The sequence below is a fragment of the Arachis ipaensis genome, chromosome B06, assembly GCF_000816755.2.
Source record: "Arachis ipaensis cultivar K30076 chromosome B06, Araip1.1, whole genome shotgun sequence".
Classification (NCBI taxonomy): domain Eukaryota; kingdom Viridiplantae; phylum Streptophyta; class Magnoliopsida; order Fabales; family Fabaceae; genus Arachis; species Arachis ipaensis.
Window position 1 is genome coordinate 2,058,990 of NC_029790.2, and position 13,871 is coordinate 2,072,860.

The window sequence follows — 13,871 nt, forward strand, 5'->3', positions numbered from 1 at the left end:
TGGGTGTGTGACCTAGGTTTAATATGACCAACTATTATATTTGAAAGTAAACTGGCAATCTAATTGAATAAATAATTTAAATAAATTAAAAAAAAGTTTAAAATATAATTTTTTTATTAATAATAGCTTATAAATAAATTATTTTGTGTTTAAATTTTTAATTATAGATCAGAAATATTTTAAAGTTATAGTATTTGAAGAAATGAATCAAAAAATATAATTTTTTATACAAGAAAATAGATATTAAAATAATAATGATAACAAATACCTTTTAATAAAATTTTAATTCACAATAATTTTGATGATAATGTCAAAAAAATTATTGCGTAGTTAGTGTTTAGTATTTAATTGTGTATGATATGATAGGTGTAAAAATAGAAAACAAATGTAAAATATATGACATGTATGTTTTGTTATTTTATTTTATGTGCTATTTTTACTAGAATTTTCTCCTCTTTTATGGGGTTGAGAACTTGCTTTAACAATTATAAAAAAATAGCAAGCTATATATATAAAAACAAAATCACATGAAAAAAAATAAAATTAAAGTTGAGATTTCATACCACACATAATTTTAAATACAAATTTAATAATAAAAATAGAGAGACAGAATGATAAAAAAAATACATGAAAAGGACATATGCTTCAGATAGTTTAGATAGAACATTGTGTGAAAATTATGGTGGAAGGACGGTAAACAATTAAACATGATCTGAAGATGGTGGTGGAGAGCCAGTATTTTTAATAAAAACAGAAAATATTTTTCATAGAGCTTTTTTTTTATTTTGAAGTCAAAATTTTTTTAAATAAAATTGATAAAATAACCCATCGAAAATGAGAAAAGTAATATTTTTATATTTTTTAAAAATTTTAAATTAACTTTTTAAAAAATTAAAAATATTTTTCAAAAATAATACTAAACAGCATAATATGAATTTTTATAATTTAAAAATAGTAATTTTTGTTACTTTGCATATTTGAATATTTTTTTAATTTTTCTTTAGGCTAAACCCTTAAATCCTTTTCAAACTGAACAATAATCTATCAATCCCAAATTTAGACTCCTTCTCTGTACTTAAACAATTAAACTACATTATTTCATATGAAATTGAAAGTAATGTCTTCATAACTTCGTTCTTAAAAACACGATCCTCTTCTTTTGAACACATTCATATGAATCGAGTGCAGGAATTGCAACAGCTAGTAACTACTTGACAAATTTTTAGTTAGTTAATTTATATCCTAATTTATGACTAACATCACCTCTCTATATAAATATAAAAATACGTTACAAAAGTTTTTGTCTATATATATATATACGTTACAAAAGTTTTTGTCTATATATATATATATATATATTAAGTAGCATTAAAACAAATTTTGACTCTTTTCTCTAAATTCAAGAGCATCTTAGTTTCTTTCAAATTTTAATAGTGGCTGGTTTACATATATTATATACGCATATTTATGAAATAATTAATTATTATTAATAAGAAACTTTGTTGCTTTTTGTTTTATTTTCCTTCTAGTTATTTGATTTTTATTTTTTTGGTCAAATTTTTCAACTATTTGTTATCTTGTTAACTTACGGGTGATGTGGGATGAGATTTGTTAAGTAATCTTATAAACCCAAAATTTAAATCATTTTAATTGTTTTTATAATTTGTGTTTAGCTTATTGGGAGTCACCCAAATAGGTTTATAATTTTTCTGGTAAAGAAAAGAAAGCCCAAATGCCTCTTTATTATCCTGAGCCAGTTTCATTACATCTAAGTTCTAAAATTTTTCTATAACCCAATTTTATTTTTTGGTAAAACTCCTGTAACCCAATTACATTAGGAAGAATTGGTATAAAAAACAAACTAGGTTTTGGGTCGAATTTCAAATAGCTTAATTATATTATATTTTTGTTACTTTGCAAATTCGAATATTTTTTTTCTTTAGGCTAAACCCTTGAACTTTATTCAAATCCAACAGTCTACCGGCCTCAAATACAGATCCTTTTTCTATATTTAGACAGTGAAACTACGTTATTTCATATGAACTTGAAAGCAATGTTTCCATGACGTCGTTCTTAAAAACACGATTCTCTTCTCTTGGACACATTCACATGAACCGCATGCAATTGGTGACAAGTAAATTCTCAGTTGGTTAATTCATATCTTAATTCATAACTGACATCACCTCTACATATAAATATAAAAATATGTATGGAAGTTTTTGTTCTTTTTCTATATATATATTAAGTAGCATTAAAGCAAGCTTTGAATCTTTTGTCTAAATTCAAGAACATCTTAACTTCTTCCAAATTTCAATAGTAATTTACATATATTACATACACATATTCATGAAATAATAAATTATTATTAATAAGAAATTTTTGTGTTTGGACTTATTGGGAGTCACCCAAATAGGTTATATTTTTTCTGATTTTGAAAAGAACAGCCCAAATACTTTTTTATTATCCTGTGTCAGTATAACCCAATTTTATTTTTTGGTAAAACTCCTGTAACCCAATTACATTAGAAAGGATTGGTATAAAAAACAAACTAGATTTTGGGTCGGATTTTAAATAGCCCAATTACATTATATTTTGTTACTTTGCAAATTTGAATATTTTTTTCTTTAGGCTAAACTCTTGAACCTTATTCAAATTTAATGGTCTACCATATTCAAATACAGATCCTTTTTCTGTACTTAGACAGTTAAACTACGTTATTTCATATGAATTTGAAAGCAATGTTTTCATGACTTCGTTCTTAAAAATACAATTCTCTTCCCTTAGACACATTCACATGAACTGCATGCAGTAATTACAACAACTGGTGACTAACAAATTCTCAGTTGGTTGATTCATATCCTAATTTATGACTGACATCGCTCTATATATAAATATAGAAATATGTTTAAAATTTTTTGTCTCTAATATATATATTAAGTAGCATTAAAGCAAGCTTTGACTCTTTTGTCCAAATTCAAGAGCATCTTAACTTCTTTCAAATTCCAATATTGATTTACATATATTATATACACATATTCATGAAATAATAAATTTTTTTAATAATAAGCTTTTTACTTTTTGTTTTATTTTTCTTCTAGCTATTTTGTTTTTAATTTTTTGGTTAGATTTTCTAACTATTTGTTATCTTGTTAACTTTTGGGTAATGTGGGATGAGATTTACTAAGTGACCTTACAAACCCTAAATTTAAATAATTTTAATTGTTTTAATAATTTGTGTTTGGGCTTATTAGGAGTCACCGAAACAGATTTATATTTTTTCTGGTATGAAAAGAACAGCTCAAATACTTCTTTATTATCCTGAACCAGTTTTATTACATCTAAGTCCTAAGATTTTTCTATAACCCAATTTTGTATTTTGGTAAAACACCCTGTAACCCAATTATATTAGAAAAGATTGGTATAAAAAATAAACTAGGTTTTGGATCAGATTTCAAATAGTCCAATTACATTATATTTTTGTTACTTTGCAAATTTAAATATTTTTTTTTTCTTTAGACTAAACCGTTGAACCTTATTTAAATCCAACAATCTACTGGCCTCAAATACAGATCTTTTTTCTGTACTTATACAGTTAAACTACGTTATTTCATATGAACCTGAAAGCATTGTTTTCATGACTTCGTTCTTAAAAACATGATTCTTTTCTCTTGAATTGCAACAACTGGTGACGAGCAAATTTTTAGTTGGTTGATTCATATCCTAATTCATAACTCACATCACCTCTATATATAAATATAGAAATATGTATGGAAGTTTTTGTATATATATATTAAGTAGCATCAAAGCAAGCTTTGACTTTTTTATCTAAATTCAAGAGCATCTTAGTTTCTTCTAAATTTCAATAGTGGTTTACATATATTATATACACATATTCATGAAATAATAAATTATTATTAATAAGAAGCTTTGTTATTTTTTGTTTTATTTTTTTCTGGCTATTTTGTTTTTATTTTTTGGTCAAGCTTTTCAGCTATTTGTTATCATGTTAACTTATGAGTGATGTGGAATGAGATCTGCTAAGTAACCTTATAAATTCTAAATTTGAATCATTTTAATTGTTTTTATAATTTGTATTTGGACTTATTGGGAGTCACCCAAATAGGTTATATTTTTTTTGGTATTGAAAAGAACAGTCTAAATGCCTCTTTATTATCCTGAGCCAGTTTTATTACATCTAAGTCCTAAGATTTTTTTATAACCTAATTTTATTTTTTGGTAAAACTCCTGTAACCTAATTACATTAGGAAGGATTGGTATAAAAAACAAACTAGGTTTTGAGTCGAATTTCAAATAGTCTAATTATATTATATTTTTGTTACTTTGTAAATTTGAATATTTTTTTTCTTTAGGCTAAATCCTTGAACCTTATTCAAACCCAATGGTCTACCAGCCTCAAATACAAATCTTTTTTCTGTACTTAGACAGTTAAACTACGTTATTTCATTTGAATTTAAAAGCAATGTTTCCATGACTTCGTTCTTAAAAATATGATCCTCTTCTCTTGGACACATTCACATGAATCCAATGCAGCAATTACAATAACTGGTGACTAACAAATTCTCAGTTGGTTGATTCATATCTTAATTTATGACTGATATCACCTCTTTTCAACTATTTATTATCTTGTTAATTTATGGGTGATGTAGGATGAAATTTGTTAAGTGACCATACAAACTCTAAATTTGAATCATTTTAATTATTTTTATAATTTGTGTTTGGGCTGATTGAAAGTCACCCAAATAAGTTTATATTTTTTTGGTATTGAAAACAACAACCTAAAAATCTCTTTAGTTTTATTACATCTAAGTCTTAAGATTTTCCTATAACCTAATTTTATATTATTGGTAAAATTCTTATAACCCAATTACATTAAGAAAGATCGGTATAAAAAATAAACTAGATTTTGGGTCAGATTTCAAATATCCCAATTAATACCTCATTGGTATAACCAAAACTACTACTTTAACAAAAAAAAAAAAAAAATTTTTTGTTTTTTTTTTGTCAAACTTTTCAACTATTTGTTATCTTGTTAACTTATGGGTGATGTAGGATGAAATTTGCTAAGTGACCATACAAACTCTAAATTTGAATCATTTTAATTATTTTTATAATTTGTGTTTGGGCTGATTGAAAGTCACCTAAATAAGTTTATATTTTTTTGGTATTGAAAAGAACAACCTAAAAACCTCTTTAGTTTTATTACATCTAAGTCTTAAGATTTTTCTATAACCTAATTTTATATTATTGGTAAAATTCTTATAACCCAATTACATTAGGAAGGATCGGTATAAAAAATAAACTATATTTGGGTCGAATTTCAAATATCCCAATTAATTCCTCATTGGTATAACTAAAACTACTACTTTAACAAAAAAAAAATTACAAAATACAAGGTAAACCATTGTTATAAAAATTGGACCGGACTGGCCGATTCAACCGAAAAATCGGTAAACCGAATCCTATACCAATTTGGTGTTTAGACTGTACAAGGAATCGAACCGGTGCAAATCGGTCCGTAAAATTCTTATAACCCAATTACATTAGGAAGGATCGGTATAAAAAATAAACTAGATTTTGGGTCGAATTTCAAATATCCCAATTAATTCCTCATTGGTATAACTAAAACTACTACTTTAACAAAAAAAAAAAAATTACAAAATACAAGGTAAACCATTGTTATAAAAATTGGACCGGACTGACCGATTCAACCGAAAAATCGATGAACCGAATCCTATACCAATTTGGTGTTTAGACTGTACAAGGAATCGAACTGGTGCAAACCGGTCCGACCGAACTATTGGGAGTGAAAATATTTCCAAAATGCTTGAGGTAAGGTTCGGACCCTTGCCCTCAAGGAAACAAAAACACTCTACAACCACCAGACCACTAAACTTCTTATTAAAATTTATGCAATTAAAATTTAAAAATAATAGTTATTTTAATATAAAAACAAAATAAAATTATTTATGATAGTGTAAAAATAATAAAATATTTATTGTTCATATTTCATATTGTTTTAAAATAACTTGATATTTTTACAATGTTAGTAAAAATATGTATTTTAAATTTTAATTTTAAACTTTTAACTATTTTTTATTTTTTATTTACATAGGACCGGATCAACCGGTTCAACCAGTAACTCATCGGTTGAACCAGTGACCCATGCCATAGAGTGCGCTACTGGGGTGTAGATGACACGGCATCCCAGTCCGGCAGTTGACATACTCTCCAACACCCTTTAATCTTGCTGCATTGTGGAAGTATGCTGAGCAAATTGCTTTTCTGACTATGTCTGTATCAGGCCAACAGGTGGTTAGAGAGATCTTCAGTGTCTTGAGAATATCAAGCAGCTGGGATCTCACCTCTCTGGCCTTTCTTAGACCTTTAACATGCAAAAAATGATCATTACACCAGTCACCTCTGTAATCATGCTGTTTCCATTGCTGATAGACATTGTACAGGGTTAAGTGATCAGATTCTGGCACAAAAAATCTTTCGCGTGCAGCATCACTCTCCTCTGCTCGGTCCTTGGGTCTAAAGAAAACTGACGGTACTGAAAGCATGGAAACAATCGTCAGAACCTCCTCAAGGCACCCTAGCTGTTCACCCATCAAAAGCAATTTCTGTCTTGATTGGACAAACATGATCATGTAATAAATAATTGAAAAGAAAAGAAAAGGACAATGCACCTGTGTCAATTGGGTTGTCTTTCCTGAGCCTGTTTCTCCACCACAATCCACAATCTGATTTTCTCGAATTACCTACACAAGTGTATATCAACAAATTATTGCAACATATATGAACCACTGGCTCTATTTGCTTCTCACTTTCTTCACAAGTGAGAGGGCAAAACGTTTTTGTGGGTACCACATTCAATTTTTAATATTAATCTCCCACTTTTTCTCTTAGTTGATTATGAGATACACATACAATAAAGAAAAAACCAACCTGTAATAGGTCATCTCGCACTGAAAAAATGGGCAGATATTGCCTTTGCTCTGCAATACTCTTTGACTTGGCAAGATCACTCACAGCCTCTTCCTTTTTCAAATGCTGTGAAAACTTAGCTTCTTCCTTAAAATCTATTTCACCCTGTTCACCCACTGTAGCAGTGTCTGCATCAATCTGCATTTGAAAGGATTTTAAAAAGGATAAGTCTTTATACACCAGTAAGAGAAAGCAAAGATCACAACTGTTCCAGAAGAATACCTGTTCTGCTGTCTTTTCAACACCTAAGATATCGCCAAGTTTTGAGCCTGCAAGCTCCCAAAAACGTTGGCGAGACTTATTTGAACTCTGTTTCTCACGTATTTCTCTGACCAGAGTAGATCCTTTACGAGAAATTATAGCCATGTCAGATGTTGGATCTTTTATTGGCATAATTGGCTCTGCCTGCTTAGTAAAGACAACTCTGCCATCAAGGAATGGAGGTTTTGTATCTGCGAATGTTGGTAAAAAATAATCAGTATAAAGAGGTGAATGCCATACAAACTGCATAAAACATCAATTAGCCAGATGAAGATTTACCATGCACCAGAAGAATAACTTTGCGTTCTTCCTCATCATCAAACTCAGTCTGAACCTCTGTACCTCTAACGGCTCCTGATCTCAGCAGTTGTCTGTCCTCCCATTGAGCATTATCAGCTGTGAGCTGAGACAATTTCTTGCTAGCATAGAAAAGGAACCAAATTATTTTCCAAGAACTTAACACCACACATGTCAAATACAAGGATTTAACACAACCTCAAAATGGATACTTCTCAAAATGAAGTTTAATTATCATAATTACCATGCCCGGTCAGCATCATATTCCATCTCTGCGCGCATGCTTTCAGTAATCTCATACTTGTGTTCTTCGCCAAACTCGGACTTATCAGTCACTTCATCCTGAACACATGACAAGATGTACATGCATATTATTAGAAACGACCATAATGAAACCATGGAACCTTTCTAGACATTTTGTTAGTGATCAGCTTAAAATCATCTATTTAAAGTATCTCAGATCAATTATCAACTAAACAAGGGCAAAACAGATATTATTAAGCACAAAATAAGGCTCCTTACTTTCAAAATTGTCAACATGTTGCAGTCTTCTGCTACCACTTCTGGACTCATCTCTGTGATGCCTCCTCTCATTCCTATAATTCTCCCTTTCATATCCAGAAGGTGAAGCAGGGACCTTCAAAGTTGAAATATCATAACGAGACATGCAGCAAAACTTCAAAATAAATTTTAATTGAACAAGAATTGCTAACTGATGAAAGCAACAGTAAGAAGTGATATAATACTGAGCAGTGAAAATGTAGGAACACTTATTTTGGACAGAAAAATATTGTATTGATTATTTATTGGAGAGATTAACAAAAGCAATCATTGGCATATTCAATAATGACTAAAAATATTCTTCATAAAACAAATATACATTCAAGGGTCAGTTTCACAAAAAATATACTAGGCACTAGGACAACATCATGACAAACTAAATATTTCTCCTAAAAGAGCAAAAGGAATAGGGCCATGAAATATGAAAGCGAAAACCCAGAGAAAGAGAGAATAATCTTACATCAGAACCCGATGCTCCTTTGAACGAGTCCCATATGAATCACCATCATGTGAATCCCTTGGTTATCTTTCACCACCAAATTCATTACCACCTACATCATAATTCCTCTATTATCCACTCCATTCCTTCAGCAATTGCTCGTACACCAGTCACCATATCATCAACCGTATCACTTTACTCGCGTCCACGAGACGCTCTTTGGGTCTTGTCCACACCGAACAGTTGATATTAAGGTGATCAGTCTTAATATCTAAAGTCCAGTGCTTCAAATCTCTAAAGGTAATGCTCATGAACATTTATGCTATATATGTCAAGAAGACATCCTAAATAGCATGTACACACAGCCAGAGTATGCTCAGAAGTATAGTCAGTCTATTCCCCAGGCTCTACGGGAACGAACTGCTCTGATACAATAATGTAACACCCTACCACACAAAGTCTTATGCTTAAGTCATAAAGCTGAGGTGGCAAGGTATTACGACCTCTAAAAGTAATAATAGTTGAAAGAAATTTTATCTAGAAGCCTGTGAAGAAAAGTTAAGCAAAGCGTTAACTAGAAAATCGCATCACTCACGTAAGCGATAAATATGAGAGAAGAAATCCAAAGATACATATAGCAAGGCTTCTGACTCGGCTTGCGAAGCTAGAACCGGCCAAAGCAAATAAGTATATACATACATATATATAAGAGAATCCCAAAATGACCCAAAGTAGAAAATGACAACCTGTTTCTCCGAGTCAACCTCTAAGAGGGACAAACATAAAATACAAGGTAGAGAATCTATATACATACATAAATATAAACAAAATACGTCTCCGAGCCCCAAAAGTTCTTCGCTTCACCCGAGTCTCCAGAATACAGAGTGGTGCTTCTCAACCTGAATCTGAAAAACAACAATATTGTATGGAATGAAAACCGGAAATTCTTAGTATGGTTAAGGTGCCCACATATATAATAAATAAGGTCCCGGGAAAGTCAAAGGCAATCTTAGAACTCCGACGCTCTTGATTATAAAACTTAAAGAATTCAAATACAAAAGCCATAATCAGGGTGGTCCACTAAGGTTCTCCATTCTAACTCAACTCTCACTAAAACCCTCAATTATTCTCCTTCCTTAACTTCCCTCTAAAATACCAGAAGATCCACACAGGCAAACAAAGCAAACAAAGTAAATGCAAGTAGAATACAGATACAACAAATAGAACATATAGCAGTTAAGCATGAAATAACAAGTAGGCAATCCCAAGAAAGTAAACCAAAGCAAACAGACAAATCCATATGATGCATGCCTTTCCTACTAGCCGTGAGCTCACGCATCGGTTACTTTGTCAGAACCCGACACATCTGGTAGCTAACCCAGATATTTGTCTCTAGGTTGCGCATCTCCAAGAGGATCATAAACGAAGGAGAGTACCTTTCCACATCGAATGAGTGTGCCTTTCCACCTTCTCCTGGAGGAGATACGAAGGAGTGTGTCTTTCTACATCGAAGGAGTGTGCCTTTTCACCTTCACCACACCCTCATCACGACAAGAGAGGGAACTTCCATCCTCAACTTGCCATCCGAATACATTTTCAAGTTAAAACGCAAGCGGGATCACACCCAGACCTTGCCATCTCAACCGTTTCGGCCACACACACATCTCGACCATTATGGCCACACACAGTCATCTCAAATCTCATCATATATCATTATCATTTCCTTACATTCATTCTTTATAGCCATAGTTTATCATGGTCTCATACATACACCTCATATCATCGCAATCTGTACCTAATTCATCATTTAAGATTATTACTTCACCCTCAAGTTATCACATTTTCCTAACTTCAGCTCATTACTAGACTTACTACTATAGTTTAGGCTAAAAGAATGAAAACGGAGGTTTAGAAGTTTGAAATTAGGCTTGGAAACATAAAATACAATTTTGCTGAAATAGGTACGCGTGGGTCACGCGTACGCGTCGATACGCGTTTAGGCCAAGACGCGTACGCATCCCCTGATTACGCGTACGCATGTAAACCAGGCAGTAGTATTTGTCCGTGAAGGGGGTATATGCGTACGCAAAAATTCCATGTCACGCGTACGCGTGGACATGCGTTTTTCCAAAAATTTCACTAAGTTTCAAAAGCTGCAGATTTTCAGTTTTTAACTTCAAACTTCCGACGCGCATAACTTTTTCGTTTTGAATCCTTTTTCTTCCGTTCTTTAAACGGCGTAAACTTCACGGACCCAATTTTTATATAAAATAAATTTAAAATCATTTGGAGGGTTGGAAGCCAAATTATAGCTCGCCAAAATTTGACCAAAAACTAATTTTTCACCAAATTCAAAACCTCAATTTTCTCAAAGAACAACTTCACTCCAACTTACCATACCCCTAATTCATCAATACAGTACACCTTCCTTAACACCACAACAACCATCACATGTTATCATACCTTAATTTCATTTAACAATATCATACATCAATCCTTCAAATGCATCAATTAAATCATGGTATACTTATTCTAAGCATAGACATTCATGTCATAAAACCAACAATCATCAATTCAACATCCATCCAACAACACCAAATCCATATCACAATTCTATTCAAGGTTACTAAGTATTAAATATACTCATATATTTCAACCTATCCTATGGTCATCTAGCATAAGTTTTCACAAAACATTATATATTAAATATGTGAAACCTAAACCATACCTTGGCCGAATTCTCCCCTAAGCTCGGAACGCCACAAATGACCACCGTTCCATAAAACCCAAAGCTCCGAATATTTCCAAACAGAAAATTTAGCTTCCAACTCCACAAATTTGCCACCAATACATATAATTTCATCTAATATCATATAAACACCACTAAATCAATATAGGGTTTGCTATATACACAATTTCACAAGGTTTAAAGATTCCTCACCTTACCCACAGGGAATTGGGACAAGGCCCAGTGATTCCGCACTACTTGAGCACACCTAACATCATTAAATCACAAAATCTCAAAGCCCAAGAACCTAACATTTTCGAATTTAAGGAGAGAGATATTGGGAGAGAAAAAGCTGATTCCTTACCAAATTGTTGGGTGGGTTTCGTAGAGGATTCCGAGACAAACACGTGACCGCTGACGGCTCGTTAATCGAAGCTCCGGATCGAAAGTTATGGCGGAATGAAGTTTGAGTGAGGATTTGGGGTATTTCACTTGTGTTCTTCTCATTTCCCTTTGCTTTCATCGTATTTCTCTTATTTGGGAAAGAAGAAGAGCTGATCCTCTTATGTATTGTGGGCTTAGGTTGGCCTTGGGCCCATTCTGGGCTCGGTTAGGTCCGTTTGGCTCAATTTTGGGCTAAATTCTTTGAAATTAGTGTCAAAATTTTTGTTTTAATTTTCTCTATCATATTAAATTATAAAATTTTATTTTTTTATTTATTTGATTAATAATTAATTTATTAGTTAATTATTCACTAATTACTCGAAGTTTACATTCATATCCTTTTTTATAATTATTTATCTAAAAATAATTTTAAATAATATAATTTAAACAATATTTAATTTTAATCACTAGTAAAATTAGTTATAGGTGATGTTTTAGAACCAGATCGCCTACACATTTAATTTCCTCAATCAAGCAACTGAAGCTATTTCTTTCCAAGAGCATGAAGCAAAGCAATAAGAAAAGGTGAATGCTTCACAAAAGCTTCAACTAGAACCAACAAATGCCTCTTAACTCTTTCAGGATCTATGGAATCGGCTTTTATTCTTTGCTTTATCCCATATGTTGGAAGATTGGCATTCATATAGACTGTTATTGTATTATCTAAATTATTTTTTTATTAGTTTAATGTTGATGATAATTAATTATAATAGAAGTACATAAAGTTAACTACATGTTAGTGAGTAAGATAGTTATAGAGTTAGATATAATTTACTGTTCAATTTTTAGAGGAATTAATTAACTCTCTCAGGTCTACTAAGGGTGTATGTTATATAAACTAGCTAGGCCCAAGTTCTTTGAGTGATATAATTCATTTCAGTCATTACTCCTTCTCTGTTCTCTCTCTATTCTCTTTTATGCTTCTTGGTACAACCCTAATATAGTATCAAGAGCCTGAATTCTCATAAAATTTTTTCATTCTTCCCGTAATCATCTATTCTTCTCTTTGTTCTTCAATATCTGTATTTGTATTTCCTTCATCATTTTTCATTAATGGCGTTAATTCTTGCTGACAATTTTAACAAAGTTTCCCTGGTTCCTCTAATTGATAAATTGGCGAAAAATAATTTTTCTAGTTGGTCTCAACAAGTTCTTCTCACGATTGAGCTTCTTGAGTTGCAAGATCATCTCGATGGATCTAAAGTCCCTTCAAGATTTAGTATTGATGCCGAAAAAGTCGCAAACACTGAATCGCAAACTTTCAAGGAATGGAAGAAGAAGGATATTGCCCTTCTCACTTGGATTCTTGCCTCAATTTCCGATTTGTTCAAGAACAGAATTGTTCAATGCACCTAGTTTTATGAGGCATGGATCATCATTCAGTCCTACTTCACTACCACATCCAAGACCAGAATTCAAAGTCTCAAGTCACAGCTGCGATCTGTAAGAAAAACTGGTTCAGAGAAAAAATATCTTCAGAAAATTCAAAAGCTTGTTGATGCACTCTTCTCAATTGGATATCAACCTCCTGATGATGACCATATCCAAATTATTCTTTATGGTCTTCCAGAAGAATTCTCAGGTTATATCTCATCCGTTATGTCTAGGTTATCTTCCTTTATTGTAGTTGAAGCAGAATCATTTTTGCTAGCATATGAAGATATGCTAGATCGCTTTAAGTGACCAGAAACTGGTATACCCATGGCGAATTTAACTCAGTCATCCATGTTCTTTCCCAATAATGGTAGAGGCACGTTTGTTCGTCGTGCCAGAGGTGGTAGATTTGGAAGAGGGGGAAGATTTTCCTCTCCACGCCTTGTGGCCGCCTTGGCCATGTTGTGCAAACATGTTACTTCCGTTTTGACCAAAGTTTCCAGAATAACTCTTCTCAAAATGCCGCTCAAATCCCCTTTGGCAATTATGTCCCACCACCACCATCTTCCAATTTTCACCAACCTCGCGCATATTACACTGCACCATCATCGTCCTCTGTGGCAGAATCTTCATGGTACCCTGATTCGGGTGCAAGCCACTGCGTGACTAATGATCGCAACAATCTTATGACTGCCACCAATAATGCTCAAGGTCTTGATCTCTTTGTGGGTAATGGTCAAGGTATTTCTGTCCCTACTA

The 13,871-nt window shown here is 32.1% G+C and overlaps 3 protein-coding genes across 5 annotated transcripts; all 3 read right to left on the bottom strand.

Moving 5' to 3' along the window:
- LOC110263091 (pre-mRNA-splicing factor ATP-dependent RNA helicase DEAH7-like) lies at positions 6,135-6,639 on the bottom strand. The gene is made up of 2 exons (XM_021103702.1): positions 6,440-6,639; positions 6,135-6,313 (listed from the first exon to the last, which is right to left on the bottom strand). Exons 1-2 carry the CDS (start codon positions 6,630-6,632, stop codon positions 6,162-6,164), a joined length of 345 nt encoding a protein of 114 aa, XP_020959361.1. The 5' UTR covers positions 6,633-6,639; the 3' UTR covers positions 6,135-6,161.
- LOC107646207 (pre-mRNA-splicing factor ATP-dependent RNA helicase DEAH7-like) lies at positions 6,632-7,695 on the bottom strand. Its single transcript, XM_021104763.1, has 5 exons — positions 7,549-7,695; positions 7,231-7,460; positions 6,970-7,146; positions 6,704-6,782; positions 6,632-6,648 (listed from the first exon to the last, which is right to left on the bottom strand). The coding sequence occupies exons 2-5, from the start codon at positions 7,399-7,401 to the stop codon at positions 6,632-6,634; spliced, it is 444 nt and encodes a 147-aa protein (XP_020960422.1). The 5' UTR covers positions 7,402-7,460; positions 7,549-7,695.
- On the bottom strand, positions 7,781-11,833 carry LOC107647871. Of its 3 annotated transcripts, XR_001621662.2 has the most exons (7): positions 11,659-11,833; positions 11,508-11,562; positions 11,295-11,429; positions 9,381-9,471; positions 8,588-8,678; positions 8,089-8,203; positions 7,781-7,908 (listed from the first exon to the last, which is right to left on the bottom strand). XR_001621662.2 is itself a non-coding variant. In XM_021103703.1 (5 exons), the coding sequence occupies exons 1-5, from the start codon at positions 11,799-11,801 to the stop codon at positions 7,904-7,906; spliced, it is 453 nt and encodes a 150-aa protein (XP_020959362.1). In that variant the 5' UTR covers positions 11,802-11,833; the 3' UTR covers positions 7,781-7,903. The 3 variants fall into 3 exon arrangements, 2 of the variants coding, with proteins under 2 accessions (XP_020959362.1, XP_016207405.1); XM_021103703.1 differs by lacking the exons at positions 8,588-8,678; positions 9,381-9,471; XM_016351919.1 differs by lacking the exons at positions 7,781-7,908; positions 8,089-8,203; positions 8,588-8,678 and having other exon boundaries at positions 9,141-9,471.

What these genes read in the sequence shown, in the direction of transcription:
- LOC110263091 (XM_021103702.1), bottom strand. Translation starts at nt 6,632, where the DNA reads ATGGGTGAACAGCTAGGGTGCCTTGAGGAGGTTCTGACGATTGTTTCC. An exon ending in GAAACAGCATGATTACAGAG is followed by an intron (nt 6,314 to 6,439) that starts GTGACTGGTGTA and finishes GGCCTGATACAG; the next exon opens with ACATAGTCAGAAAAGCAATT.
- LOC107646207 (XM_021104763.1), bottom strand. Translation starts at nt 7,401, where the DNA reads ATGCCAATAAAAGATCCAACATCTGACATGGCTATAATTTCTCGTAAA. An exon ending in TTGAAAAGACAGCAGAACAG is followed by an intron (nt 7,147 to 7,230) that starts GTATTCTTCTGG and finishes TTTCAAATGCAG; the next exon opens with ATTGATGCAGACACTGCTAC. An exon ending in TGCGAGATGACCTATTACAG is followed by an intron (nt 6,783 to 6,969) that starts GTTGGTTTTTTC and finishes ACACTTGTGTAG; the next exon opens with GTAATTCGAGAAAATCAGAT.
- LOC107647871 (XM_021103703.1), bottom strand. Translation starts at nt 11,801, where the DNA reads ATGAGAAGAACACAAGTGAAATACCCCAAATCCTCACTCAAACTTCAT. An exon ending in GAAACCCACCCAACAATTTG is followed by an intron (nt 11,563 to 11,658) that starts GTAAGGAATCAG and finishes TAATGATGTTAG; the next exon opens with GTGTGCTCAAGTAGTGCGGA. An exon ending in TAGGGGAGAATTCGGCCAAG is followed by an intron (nt 8,204 to 11,294) that starts GTATGGTTTAGG and finishes TCAACTTTGAAG; the next exon opens with GTCCCTGCTTCACCTTCTGG.